At 41.6% G+C, this 13,354-nt stretch overlaps 1 protein-coding gene across 3 annotated transcripts in view; it reads right to left on the bottom strand.

Moving 5' to 3' along the window:
- Window positions 1-13,354, bottom strand: part of TENM4 (teneurin transmembrane protein 4) — a 585,345-nt gene that overhangs the window by 249,645 nt on the left and 322,346 nt on the right. For 2 of the 3 annotated variants that reach the window (XM_057364068.1, XM_057364069.1), the window contains exon 6: window positions 6,558-6,767. The exons of the other annotated variant lie outside the window; for it this stretch is intronic. In XM_057364068.1, the coding sequence (XP_057220051.1) occupies window positions 6,558-6,767 (210 nt within the window). The remainder of the gene's footprint in view (window positions 1-6,557; window positions 6,768-13,354) is intronic. 3 annotated transcript variants of the gene reach the window in all.

The following is a 13,354-nucleotide window of genomic DNA, read 5'->3' as shown; positions in this document are numbered from 1 at the left end:
GCTAAAATGGCTATCTCCACACTCACTTCTCAAGCTTCTGGGGACTCTTAGTCAGATACAGCTCCATCCACAATGAGTGGAAAAAGAGGAATCTCCTCAAAATGACTTAAACGCTGGGCTTGACATGTCTCTATCTAAATTGAAAGCTTAAGGTTAATAAGCTTCATGTTTAGTTCTCTGATTAAAATTAAAAGTGASGAATTTAGGTTACTTTAGTTTCTCAGGCCGAATTCTGAACATGTTCCCAAACCGGAGGATCAAATAATTGAAAAATTATGYGAAACTGGTTTTCATAATGTTTCTTTCCAAACACCTCACCTAAACATCACCACTTTTCTAAAAAAAAGAAAAAAAAAATTACTGAAAATTATTTTTAAAAGTATTGCTAAACTAAACATCTTTTAAACCTTTCCTCTCCTTAGGATGTTTTTTCCTCAATTTCTGTAGTGTTGGGGGTGGGGGAAGAGGYTGATGATGTTAAAAAAAGTTTTAATAGGAAATTCAATAACAGAAACAATATTTTAAACTTTTTAAAAGACACTTGGAAATTGATTGGCTATATCTTCCAATTCCTGTTTCCCTTCTGTAATTATGAATTACCATTATGAGTAACACTGACTGTTAATGGACTCTGCAAATCTCTGATAAAGGATGCAGAGATTAATTGCTATTCTTACTTAACACACTTACTTGTGTAGTAAAAAAGAAGCAATAGAAAGCACTGTGCAAGGACAAAACACAGCAAGAGAACAGAGCCTCTGTTCACAAGCTTTTTTGGAAAGAAAAATGAAAGCCTTCCATAAARGAAAATTGAAATTAATTGGAATTTATTGTTCGTTTTTAGATGAGAAAAATATCAGTTATTCAGATTACATTATCAAAGGTTCTTTTGCTCTTCTCAGTCAGATCGCTGAAAATTCTCCACTTCTAAGACGCCTTACATGATATTATTCTTTCCTCAAAATCCTTTAATATTCAGTGTCTTTTGGCCTCCCTGCTRCAGTTTGATCTCTCTGTACTTTTCATCCCGGTGCTGTAAACACCTAACCCTGTGCTTGAGCAGGACTCCTACAGGACAACTCCTGTGTCTGAATTCGGATCTGAAGATCAGAGGAGTGCTGCCTGATGCAAAGCAGGCTGATGCTACATGGAGCCTTTCAGCTGGTCACACCGGGCTGCTGAATGAGTCTGCAAACAGCAGTCGCTGTGTGGCAGACTCTGCAGCACCAACCACATCAAGGATACAAAAGAAATAAACATTGAGCATGCACAGACAGATTAAAAACTTTCAGCAGAAAGTGCCCTGTGTTTCAAGAAGATGACTTCCTTTTAGATCCTGAGGAAATTCAGCCATAGCAGCAGGAGTGGCAGATGATCTGGTCAGTTACTTACTGTAAATTGCCAGAAATGCACCATTTATATAAAATCAAACTATTTGACAAAAAACAGCTATAGGAGTCCTCAGCAACCCTTTTATGAAGGATTTATCTTCATAAATGTGGGACAAATCATGGAACAAAAAAGCAGAAGGTTCTTACTGAAGGACAAGAAAGGGAGATAAATTGCAAACAGCGATTGTCTTTAACAGCTCAAGGCTGCATTTCAAAAAGATTTTAAAAAGAAAAAAGAAAACTTAACAGGGAAAACAAATCAGGAGGTCTAGATTGGTCCAATTTTGCTAGAAATGAAAACAAAGACCTTAGGGGAACTTACTGCTTCAAACTGTTCAGCACTCCAAACAAGAGAAAAGTGGCAAAAGCAGTACAAGAATCTTCATTAATTCTGTGACCATAGATTTTGTTGGTCAAGCAGTTCATGCATGCAGATCCCACTATGCAGAAGCAGCACAGTGTGGCTTCTGGGGGCAAACTTATTCTGATGTGGTCTATTTTCCCCTGAAATTGCAGATCATAAAGAAATAGCACTCATCTCCCAGGATGTAACCTCAGAATATTTATGCATGTACTGAACATGGTTTATCCTTCTTGTCCACTGACAGTGCAAGCTGTGCTCAAGGGCTGTATCATCCATGCTCTGCACAACTTTTTAACCCTCCTCTTGGAATTCAAAGCATAATAATTCTGGGAATCATGCCTGCCTTCCCCCCTCCCTCTCTCTCCAGCAGCAGTGTCACTTTGGGTGACTGGCAACATGACCCTCCACTGCTGCTTCTTCTGTGAATAAATGCCCTTAGCGGTAGAAAAGGTGCAAAACTGGTTAAGCAATGGTGAGCCACAGGTTTTTGTAATAGGGATGTATCTGAGGGAGAAACCAAAGAAACTGGGGTACATAYATGCAGAAGTAGGTGATAAGACACCAAAATGTATTAAATCCTTCCTAAAGAGGCTTTAGTAGTTATTACCTCCAACATCACCAAAGTAATTTCTAGGACCAGAGACTCAGCGTTAGACATTCTTGTAATTTTTTGGTATTGCCTTACTTCTGCTTCAGAMTTAAATAAAATCCGTGCCCTGGTCTCAGAAATTGTGTTTGAGAATACTAAAATGCTCTAAACCAGAGGTGATTTGGGATTTTGTGGCTGCCATCTGCAGGGGCTGTTTCAAGCGACTGCAWCCAGCCTTCCTGTCTGCCTGATACAATCAACTTAAAGAAACATACCAGACCCCACCAAAGGACAAAAGCAAATTCCACATGGAATGTCTGCCCACTGATGGAAGAGCTGGAAGAAGCCACACATYTTGGCTTTGACTATGAGACACACAGTCAATGTTCCCAAAGGAATTCAGATGTCAGCTTTCCACAGATTTAATATATCTTTCCAAATCTGTTCTTTGTCACTGTACAACAGCCATTTCCCTACTTCAGATCTGTGTTGGGCACAGATGTACCTGCTAATGTCCCCAGTGCCACAGCTGTGGATGCTGAGGGAAATGGGCAGCAATGGTCAGGCTGATGTGCTTCTCCTGAATATCATCCCATTTTTAAAAATGTATTTCTCATGTTATTTACTGGTTCAAATGGAATAAAGTTGCCACTGATTAGTTAATCACATCTAGAGCCCTCTTGGTTAGTGCTCAGCCTCTCCCAGCTGGTCAATATCCTCCCTACAGCCCCACTTGCTCATACTTCTCCCCTACCCTTGCCACAGACTGCATGTTCCGATCCAGCACAGCACTCGCCAGTTTCTTTAAACAGCCAGATTAAAGAATGGATGCCTTCGGACAGTTCTGGCTCCTCATGAGTCATATACATATATACCTACACACCAGTATACATAAGAAACCTGAAAAAATAATTAGTGTTTCTTAATGTCCATCAARTGAGCCTACTTTTCAAATAGTGCTGAAATCCTCAAATCAGGAAATTTTAAGGTCTCTGAATGAAAACATCCTGAGATGTTTTAGAGAGAGGGGGCTGTTTAGTCTGCAGAAGGGAAGGTGTGTGACCTTTCGATGCTTAAAGGGGGATTATGAGGAAGAKGGAGAGAGACTTTTTACAACGGTCTGTAGTCATAGGATAAGGGGTAACTGTTTCTAACTAAAAGAGGACAGATTTAAATTTCATAKAAGGAAGAAATTATTTGTTATGAGAGTGATGAAGCTCTGAAACAGATTGTCCAGAGAAGCTGTGGATGCTCCATCCCTGGAAGTTTTCAAGGCCAGGCTGGATGGGGCTCAGAGCAATCTGGTCTAATGAAAAATACCCTTGCCCCTGGCAGGGGGTTGGAACTAGGTGATGATTAAAAAGTCCCTTCCAATCCAATGCATTCTTGGATTCTATGAAATGGAGACATTCACACCTAAGTTACTTTGGGTAATTTTGGGTAAAGTAAAAAGCCTTCTGGACATGATATATATAAAAAGAAAAATGAAAAGGTTCAAGTCTGAAAAGTCTCTTTTTCCTTAAAATCATGTACATGCTGATACTATAGGTACAATAAAAACTGTGGCTTTCAATGCTCTAAATTACAGAAATAAAGAAAATCAAACTATGGCATGTAATGCATCTAATACAAAACTAAAAGCCCTAACAGAGGCCCACGTATTTGTATACATATTAGTTGGTTCCAGCCTGCATTTGAAAATTTAGATGGACATTTTTCTGGAATTGTAAAAATAATATTACAGAAAATATTACCTTTCTGGAATGAAAGGAACTTAGATAAAGAACAGGCTACTGTATCTTCAAAAAGTAGCATGTTTTTTAAGTTCCATGTGCATTATATTTGCAATTTACATGGGGATTTGTAACAGCACTGCTGCTCCCTGGGTGTTACTTACTTTGGATGGACTTCCCTAAGGCTGAGTTTACACAGCTGTGGTAGGAAAACCTAGCCACAATCAATTAAAAAGTGCAACACAAATCCTTTGGACAGCATTCTCAGGCTGTCCTGCTGTTGAGACAGCTACTATTCTCCAAGAATGAGTGCTCTAACTGTATTAAACTTAGTCCTAACCAAAATAAGCTTTTACTAATTTTCACCATTTAAGGAACATAAAGACCTGCCTTTGTCATTTAAAGTTTAAGCTGACTAAGCCTCATAGAAACACAACGTTAAAGAACTAAAGCAATTAAATCCATTTACAGAGGTCAGAAGAGTGTCTGGGTTTTAGACATGATGGGCTTGTATGGTCTGTGCTTCTCATTCATGTGAAYTCTCAGATTATGGGTTGATAGGTGGCAAAATAAGTCACCTTTGTTTTCCTCTTGATAGCAGAGTGACGGTGAGCTGATCCTAGCARGTCACCAGTGTTCTGGCATTACCTGCACTTCTGATTACTGAACAACAGAATAAGCAGGCAAATGAGACCCCAGACACCCTGTCTTTGTGTGGGACATATTTATTACCAACCTACTGAATCCTGCACACAAAGAAGGCCTCAGGGAATGCAGMATGTCTAMAAGCCAATGCAAAAAGCGGTGAGGAAAAAAAAAAAAAAAGAGAATAAACAAGCAGGCAGCTGAAAAGCCTGAAGTCTAACTAACCCACCAGCACATCGATAATACAATAATGTGGTCAACCCACTGTGGACTCCGAACAATGCTTTTTTTGTTTTTCAGCTAATTAGTAAAAGAAGAGATTAAGGTCTTTAATCTTGCTTTTTCTGTCTCCCCTCTATTTACCTGGAGGGTGTGCATGTGTATGTGTACATATGTATTTCCTAAAAGAGCAAAGAGAAAGTACATACATTAAAATGTGGAAAACATGAGGTGGAGTGTGAGTTTAGCTTTATTTCCAACAAGAGGGTCATCAGCATTATTTCAGACTTCCATGTTCTCTGACTGCAAGCAGTCAGATGAGTGTGTGTGTGTGTGTGTGTGTGTATGTTATAGGGTGGGAGGGGAAGGGGGAAGCTGAACAGAGGATATGAATTTTAATCAGTTTCCTGAATGAATACAACACTGTATTTCCCCCTACTCTCCTTAGGATGACAATTCAGAGGAGATAACCTTCTCCTTTGAAAAACCTTGAAGGGAAAGTTTGTTTTTACCATAACAAATGCAACAAAAGAAGAGGGAAGCTGGGAAAGGGGGAGGGCAGACAAATTAAATGTCAAACTTTCTCTCCTTACTTGGAGATAACAGCATACTAGGAAACCTTCTTAGAAGCTTAACATAAATGCAGTTAAGCTGTTGCCAGCTGCAGTAAACTTCTCTCTCACCTTTCTTTCTCTCTTTCAAGATATCTTTGAATGCCTTCCCCTTCATCATAAATCAGACYTGCGAGCAATTATCACTCAAGCCGGATGGCAGCGGCCTGAGTGGCCACTGCTATTCCACTGCTGTAATCTGCACTTCGTCAGGTTACACTACCCTTGATGAAATTTCACGTTTCTTTGCCAATGAGCGTTACCTCTCCATTTCTGACTCACTGTCTTTGCAGCAGAGAGCTGTCAATTTCATKCCTCTCCTCGTAATTTGCTTAAGCATGACGGACCGTCCGGCTGTGCTGGGCACTCTCAGCAACCATCGGGGAGTCTCAGAGCATCCCGGTAGGACGTGCTTGTGCTACTGTGCCTCAAACTTACCCTGAGGGCATCTCTCAGCGCCTCTGAGGAAAACTAAGCACAGACACCCTCCGGGATGGTGCTGAGGCCACTGTCACAACTATCAAAGGAACTCTGCGTTTCCGTCATTCCCWCTCCTATCCACGCTGCCCTCGGGTGACAGGTTCCTGACAGGTTCCGGCCCCGCCAGCCTCCAGGCTGCACCTTACCGCTTTTTCACAGAAGGGAGAGGCACTTCGGCCAACCTTTCAGCCAGTAGTTAGTAAAATAAAAAAGSCAAACCACCCCAAAATTCCACCCCTGCAGAAGGGAGAGGGCTCCAGCCTTCAACTCACGCCAAATTTGTGAGCGCTGCCCGGGTAGCAGTCGGGGAGGCGCGTCCCGCACCGCCGCCACCCAGCAGCSCGCACGGCCCCCAGCACGGACCTGCTGGTCCCCTCCCCGATTTATTTACTTTTTAAATAAACCGCCCCAAACCGACCCGAAGAACACACGCGATCCCCCAACCAACCTACACCCCCGCGCACAGCTGTCAAGACGGGCACGACAAAGTAAGCAGAGAGAAGAGAGAGAGCGAGAGTCACTCACCGTTGGCGGCGACACAGAGGTTTCCAGAGCCACTTTGAACTAAGAATGACTGAGGGACAAACTCTTCCTCAGAGTCCGAGCCCGCGGCCGCCCGGGCCGCGCCGTCACCCAGCGACCGCCCCGGGCCCTCATTGGCCGGCGGCGAGGGGAGAGGGGAGGGGGACTGCGAGCGGGGGGTGGAGGAGGCGGACGAACAGGGCAGGGGGGGACCTGCGGGCCACAGACACACACACACACAGAGAAGGGAGGGGGGGAAAAAACACAGAAAGAAATAAAATGAACAAAAAAACCACGGCAAAAACACGGACAGAGAGACAATAAAAGTCGAGCCGGGGCACGAGGGAAGGCCGCCCCCCCACCCCGCCGCCTGCCCCAGCGGGGCGGCCCTGCCTGAGGGGCGGCCGACTGCACGTGTCTGACCSCAGTACCTGCTGTCCATTAAAACTCCTATCCACCTCATATCCATCCTTTAAAACTTATATCCGTCAGGGCTTTTGTTTGGTTGGGTTTTTTTGCCTGTTTTGTTTTGTTTCGTTTTAATTTTCTTTTACATTGGCGAGAGCCCCTGGTGCGAGATGCGCTTTGTCCCACGACATGAGCGCTCACCGTAACGAGTCGCGCTCATTGATGCGGCCGGGCTGCGTCTTACTAAAGGTTTCGAAAGCTTTGCCCGACGTATTGTGAGTTGAATTACTTCAGATTCCATGTGAAAAGTGTAAAGTCCTTTTGGGGATTGGTTTAACAATTCCCTCCCCTCTAGTTTATAAAGCAAACAGCACAAGACCTCCACCATGTAGGCAGAGCAGGAGGTGGAGGAAAGATCCGGACATCGCTATATGGGGTATACCACCACACGGATACAGGGCAGAATCACAGCTCAGAACAGCGTCATTTCAWTGATTAAATGATGAAAAATACAGCAAATTGGGTTATAAGATTATATTTTACATAGAGCTGTGACTGACTGAGGAAGAGCTTCTACTGACTGTAACGAAATTGACTCAGGTGCATATAGGTTAAGTAGATCCAATTGGAAATGCATACTCTAAGCAATTAATGGATATCAGGGTCTTATTCCAATCAGATTTTTTAACAAAACTGAAGTCAGAAGCCCCAGACTGGTGAAAAAGCTATCAGGCAAATGTGGAGGTCAGATATGTGCAGTACATCAATAAAAACAGGGGGAATATGAACACAGACATATAATACAGGACAATGCATTTAAACATGAGCTTTTCCCCTTGCTACATTTGATCTGAAAGTCATAGTGATTAATCTCCCACATTTTCCCAAATACTGAAATGTTATCATGCAAAATCCATCAAAATAAAAGAACAGTCAGCACAAGAAATCCAGCAAACTTAAAAAATCATCTGTTTTCAAACCCCACATTTTGAACATAGCATAGCTCATAACATAGATATTTCTTACTAAACACAACATGAAAACTTTAGAAAAGGACACAAACCCCAAACAAAAAAGTKGGTTTAACATTTAAATCCCCTAAAGCTGGTTCTGCTATTTTTCCTTCCACCTTGGTCATCAGTTTTTCTCATCGTAAGCCCTTGGATGTCAGTCACCTCCTTGGCATATGCCAGCCCCATAAATTGCTAATTATAATCAGAGAAGAAATTGTGGCATTAGAGGCAAACTCTGGGATCCAAGGAGAATATAGGACTATACCTGTGCTTAGAGACACTTGTCAGCAAAGGAGAAAACCCAGTGTTGGTTGAGAGCATACAGTCACTCGTGTGCAGCATATGCAGAACAAGAGCCGAAATTGTGAGCCCTGTGTGTTTTGCTATGATCAGCAGTGGAGTTGTCTGGGTCTCCTTTCTGACAACCCTCCAGACAGAGAAGTTCCTTCTTTAGGAATGCAGCTTTTAAGGAATTTGCAGCTCACTTCACACTCCCTGACCCTTTCTATGGTGCCAAGGCTGTAACCTTCCCGTTGTGCTAACTACTGCTAGGAGCTGGAGAGAGACAGGAAGAAAAAGGAGTGCGTGCAAGTGGATGAGCACTGCTTTCCCAGTTGCAGTCCCTGACACAAAAACTGAGATTCAGCTCTAATTCTGATCYGCTTTTGAAGAAGTGAAGTCTACTCTGCATCATCCTCTTTGTGGCAATAGAGAACTGATGAGCCCTGACATGTAACAAAGTTTAAATCAGGACTATGATTTGCTATGTGTACATTACAAAACGGGGTGACATGTATTTCTAATCCTTTGGAGTAAGAGGCTGAATTCTAGTGATGGAAAGAAAATGGAAAGAAATGTCAAATCAGTGTCTTCCTATAGACCCATACAGTTTTTTAGTGTACTTTGTAAGGAGAGGACACATTTTTCCGGCCATTGAGAACGACGATCCAGGTTTTAAAAGTATTTCAAGCCTTTGATTCATTTACACAAACACCAGCAAAAATGCATAAAAAAGAGATTAATGGTGTGACTAACCAACAAAAAAAAAAAAAAGTATGGGAAATTACAGTACAGCCCCAAAGCTCTCCCTGTGTTTTGTTCAGACAGCACGTTTGGCATAACTATATATGAATTCTGTAGTCTGGACATAAAGAGCAAGAGCAGAATGAGCTGAGTTGGAATTGTAACCCTAAAAGCAAAATGTCACTGCTTTTATCAGTCCTTATCAGAAAGTTTCTGCCATTTCCACATGGTTGCAAGTTGGGTTTTTTTGTTTTTTTTTTGTATGAGTTTTTCCCATTTCCCAATATTGCAGTTTTGGCAAGGATAAAAGAAAAAAAAAATTAAAAACATATCCAAAACCTTTTTAATGGCAACTTTGGGTTTTAATCAACTACACCAYAGCAGAGCGCACATAAGAAGATCCCGTGGGCTTTCACGGTCGTTACATGCACTTCCAGCAGTGCATGAGCTGACCTTTAGAAGGCAAGATTCCCTAGGAAYTGTGCATACCAACCACGTTACTGAGGGCTGCACTGCTGTGAAGGGCACCGGCACGTACCACCGTGCTCCCTGGAAAATTGCCTTCTGGACATGTATGTCAGGGTGGATGCAACAGGAGATTCTGCCAGCTGCTGGATGGAAGGTGTGCACTAGGCAGCTCTGCTGACAACATCCAATTAAAATGCATGGGAAGCAAAGCGATACCTTCCTTTTTWACAAGTCAACAAGGCCGTAAGGCAAGCGTGTGTTAAGTTGTGGCTCCTTTAAGAGAATCRCCTCCTTTTTTTCCTGCTTGGACAGAAAACCAAGAATTAAATCTGACCTTTTCACAAAAATTAAACCAAGAGAGACGAAAGCTACAAGTTTGTTTCCTTCTCAGACAAGTATGTCATTGAATTTTCTGCAACTGTAGGTCCAAGTAAAACAAGCAGGATTTGGCCCATAAACTTTMATTCTAGCTGCCAGAGCAAAATTTCTAATTGATTAGAGCAAAATGAATTTGCAGCAATACTGGGTTGCCATGGAACCTGAGCAAGTAGGACAAGTTACTTTGCGGTATGTGCTGTTTCTCCTTCAAAAWTACAAAACAGAAGGACTAGATAACACATTCATTATGCACACTCTTGCAATTTGGAAGCTAACTGAAAGAAAAACAAAACGGATTCCAAGTATGGGCCCCTTGGCATCAATTTGTAACAATCTTATATATCCGCCTGCAGTGAACAGTCAAAATTATGTTCTTTGGACTTGAGGCAGGAATAATAGTGGTTGAATGTCTCTGTATGAATGATGTGATACTTGCACATATTCAGAGGAAAACAGAACAGAACCTTCTATTTTATGTATGTGCCAGTATTTCAGACTAAAGTTTAAAAAAAAAAAATCAGGGGGAGATATGTTGCAGTCYCTGGTAGATTTATGAAAGTACTTAGGAAACACAAACTTAGGAAACACAAACTTTGGAAATAGGTTAGTACAAAGAATCTGTTTCCCAACTTAACCAAGGAACTCTGCAATATTCAGGCAACTGCTTTAAATTTAGGGAAGAGACAAGCAGAGCAGACCCTGAATAGTTAAGGAAAGTAAGACAAACAATAAACATGCCTTCATTTTATGCTGCACATTTGGCTGTAATATTTCAGAATTACTTTATCTCTCACAGGATTTGGCGTTCAGAGATCAAGAGCTGATTTAAAACGGGTGTATTCATGCTAGTGTGAATGGAAGGGCTGCCAGAAATACAGAACACTCACAGAGATACTTCTAAAGAAGGTCAGTAAATTGTTTCATGGACTATATTCAGTGGATTATACTCATATGTTTATAATTTGTCCCAAAAGAGGTGAAAAAGAGTGGATACATACAAAGGCTGACTTCTCACAGAGCTGAAATGACAAGGCAACAGGATTTAATAGTGTTCAATATACCCAGAATGGTATTATCTGTGATCAATAAATAAGTAGTATCAGCTTTTTCACCTAGTAACTTCTTCTATCAAACTTCATCCAAGAACCTTTAAGGGCTTTACAAGCATTGGGTATGTAAACTTTGAAATACTGTTATCAGATCTGTTGGGAGCTGTTATCAGATTGGCTGATACAATGGTTAGAGGGCTGGAACACTTACGCTGTGAAGACAGGCTGAGAGAGTTGGAGTTTTTAAGCAGGGAGAAAAGATGACTCTGGGGACATCTTCTAGCAGCCTTAAAGGAAACTTGTAAAAAAGAGGGAGAGTGACTTTTTACACAGGCAGATAGTGATAGGACAAGARGGAAGAGTCTTAAACTAAAAGAGGAGAGATTTAGGTTAGATACTTAGACACTAGGATGAAAGTTTTCCCTGTGTGAGTGATGAGGCACTGGCACAGGTTGCCCAGAGAAGCTGCAGATGCCCCATCCCTGGAAGTGTTCGAGGCCAAGCTGGATAGGGTATTGAGGAAGTCTGTCCTAGTGGAAGGTGTCTCTGCCCAGGGTAGGGGGTGTGGAATTAGATGCTCTCTACAGATCCTTGTAGCCTAAACCATTCTGGGGAGCAGACTTACACTTCTGACAGATAAAGAAATTGAGGCACAGAGTAATAATTTGATTCAAAATTCTGTCATTTGCTGTACCTGCACATTGCATCTCTAGCCATGAAACAGTCTAAAAGGCTGTTTTCCACACTTAAATTATTTAAATTAGCAGAATTCCCACCATAAAGGAACAACAGGTAAGGGCAGAACTATTGTGATTGCAATTACCTCAGTACAACAACTGCATTTGTTCTCACATCCGAACATTTGCATTAAGTCATATCACTGAAAATGCCTTTGAACCACCTTAAAATAGGGAAGTTGCTAACCAAGATTAGAACTGGTGCACCAATGATGTTAAGCACCACTACAAACAAAAGACATCACAGTACAGCTCTGGCYTTTAAAACGTGGCTTTGCTTTGTGGGTTCACAGGAAGGCTGTGTAAATGATAGCACAGTGTATTCTGTAGTGTGCTGGCTGGGTTTATTATCCTGTCAAAGGAAAGAGAGTGCAAACAGAYGAACTTCTTTTTATGCCTTCCCCTCACTTTACACAGGAGTTTTGAGTGATTTGTACTGCAATTGACATGAAATCCTATTGATCAATATTAATTTGTAGCTAATCTTGCGCTGGAGAAAACCATGACCTGCCTAAACAACCCTTAGGTACCATAGTCTGATTAAAAAAAAAAAAGAAAAAGGTCTAAAACTCAAGCAGCTTCATCTCATAGCATATCTGATTGATTAAAATCCCAGAAGCATGAAGCAGTCTTGTAGGAGTGAGATCCCATGTGAGAGCTTTCCTTCAAAAGTGGCAAGCAGGATGGGCCCCAAGAYATCCCTGGATTGCTGACACATGGGACAAAGTGGAAAGGACAGCACTCTGCCTGAACAGCAATGTTTGATTTGCTGCAGAATATAAAAGGCAATGATTTGCTGCACTAGTATTTCAGTGCATCAGAGATCCTGCTGGATTCATGAGGGGACTGGGAGAAAATCTGCCATTTTGCTTTTCAAAGGGAAGGGGAATGTATATGAAGATGAGCCCTGATTATCACAGGCTTTAAGAGTGGTTTAGAATCCAGGAGCCTTACTCCTTCAGAGATGGAGAAAGAAGGAACTTTCCTAGGGGACAAACAGCATTCATGCCTTTTTCGTGGCAGCACATCAAACCTTTCCAGTGGACAGCATAATACACCTCTGGAAAAAGAGCAAGCTGAACTAGCTGTCTGGCAAAATGTGTCAGTGAATCATAGGAGTACAGAATTGTTGCAGAGATTTATTGCTGCTCTTTAACAATAGGTGGTCAAAACATTCTTAGTTCAACAGGCAATATATATCTTATGTTTAGAATTGATTAAAAAAGCAGTCTTGGAAAACTACTCTTAGTTATTTATATTTCCTGAATTTCCACCTGCACTTATGTTTGTTTTACTTAATTTAATTTTGTGTATTTGATTTATAGCTTTAAAGCCAGAGGGGAAAATGAATGAAACAAAGGGGACAAATGAATATCATCTTAACAAGAAAARCCTGGGCAGCTGCCATGTCACTAAAATTAAGAAATGGGTAGTTGTGCCTAGAAAATGTGAAATAATCACATGCACTGTATGAAGAGTGGCATATTGGGGGAAAAAAGGGCCATGTGAGGTTAAGAAGGAATGAATAAATTCACCTGGGCTTAAGTGGAGTATGAAGAACACATGTTGCATAGACTTCACCTGCTTTGTGAGTGATTTGTGCTACTCTTCCAAAYCCTGTTTTTCTCCTCTGCTATACTGTGAAGATAGGCAATGGTTTTCTTTCAGCCATTTACCAGGATAGTGCATTTTCTATTGAGGAAGTCCAARAGTCACTATCAGAA

The sequence above is a fragment of the Malurus melanocephalus genome, unplaced genomic scaffold (genome assembly GCF_030028575.1).
Source record: "Malurus melanocephalus ecotype Western Australia unplaced genomic scaffold, MMel_1.1 scaffold_34, whole genome shotgun sequence".
Lineage (NCBI taxonomy): Eukaryota > Metazoa > Chordata > Aves > Passeriformes > Maluridae > Malurus > Malurus melanocephalus.
The sequence above is the reverse complement of the archived record's forward strand: the minus strand, read 5'-3'. Positions and strand labels throughout refer to the sequence as shown.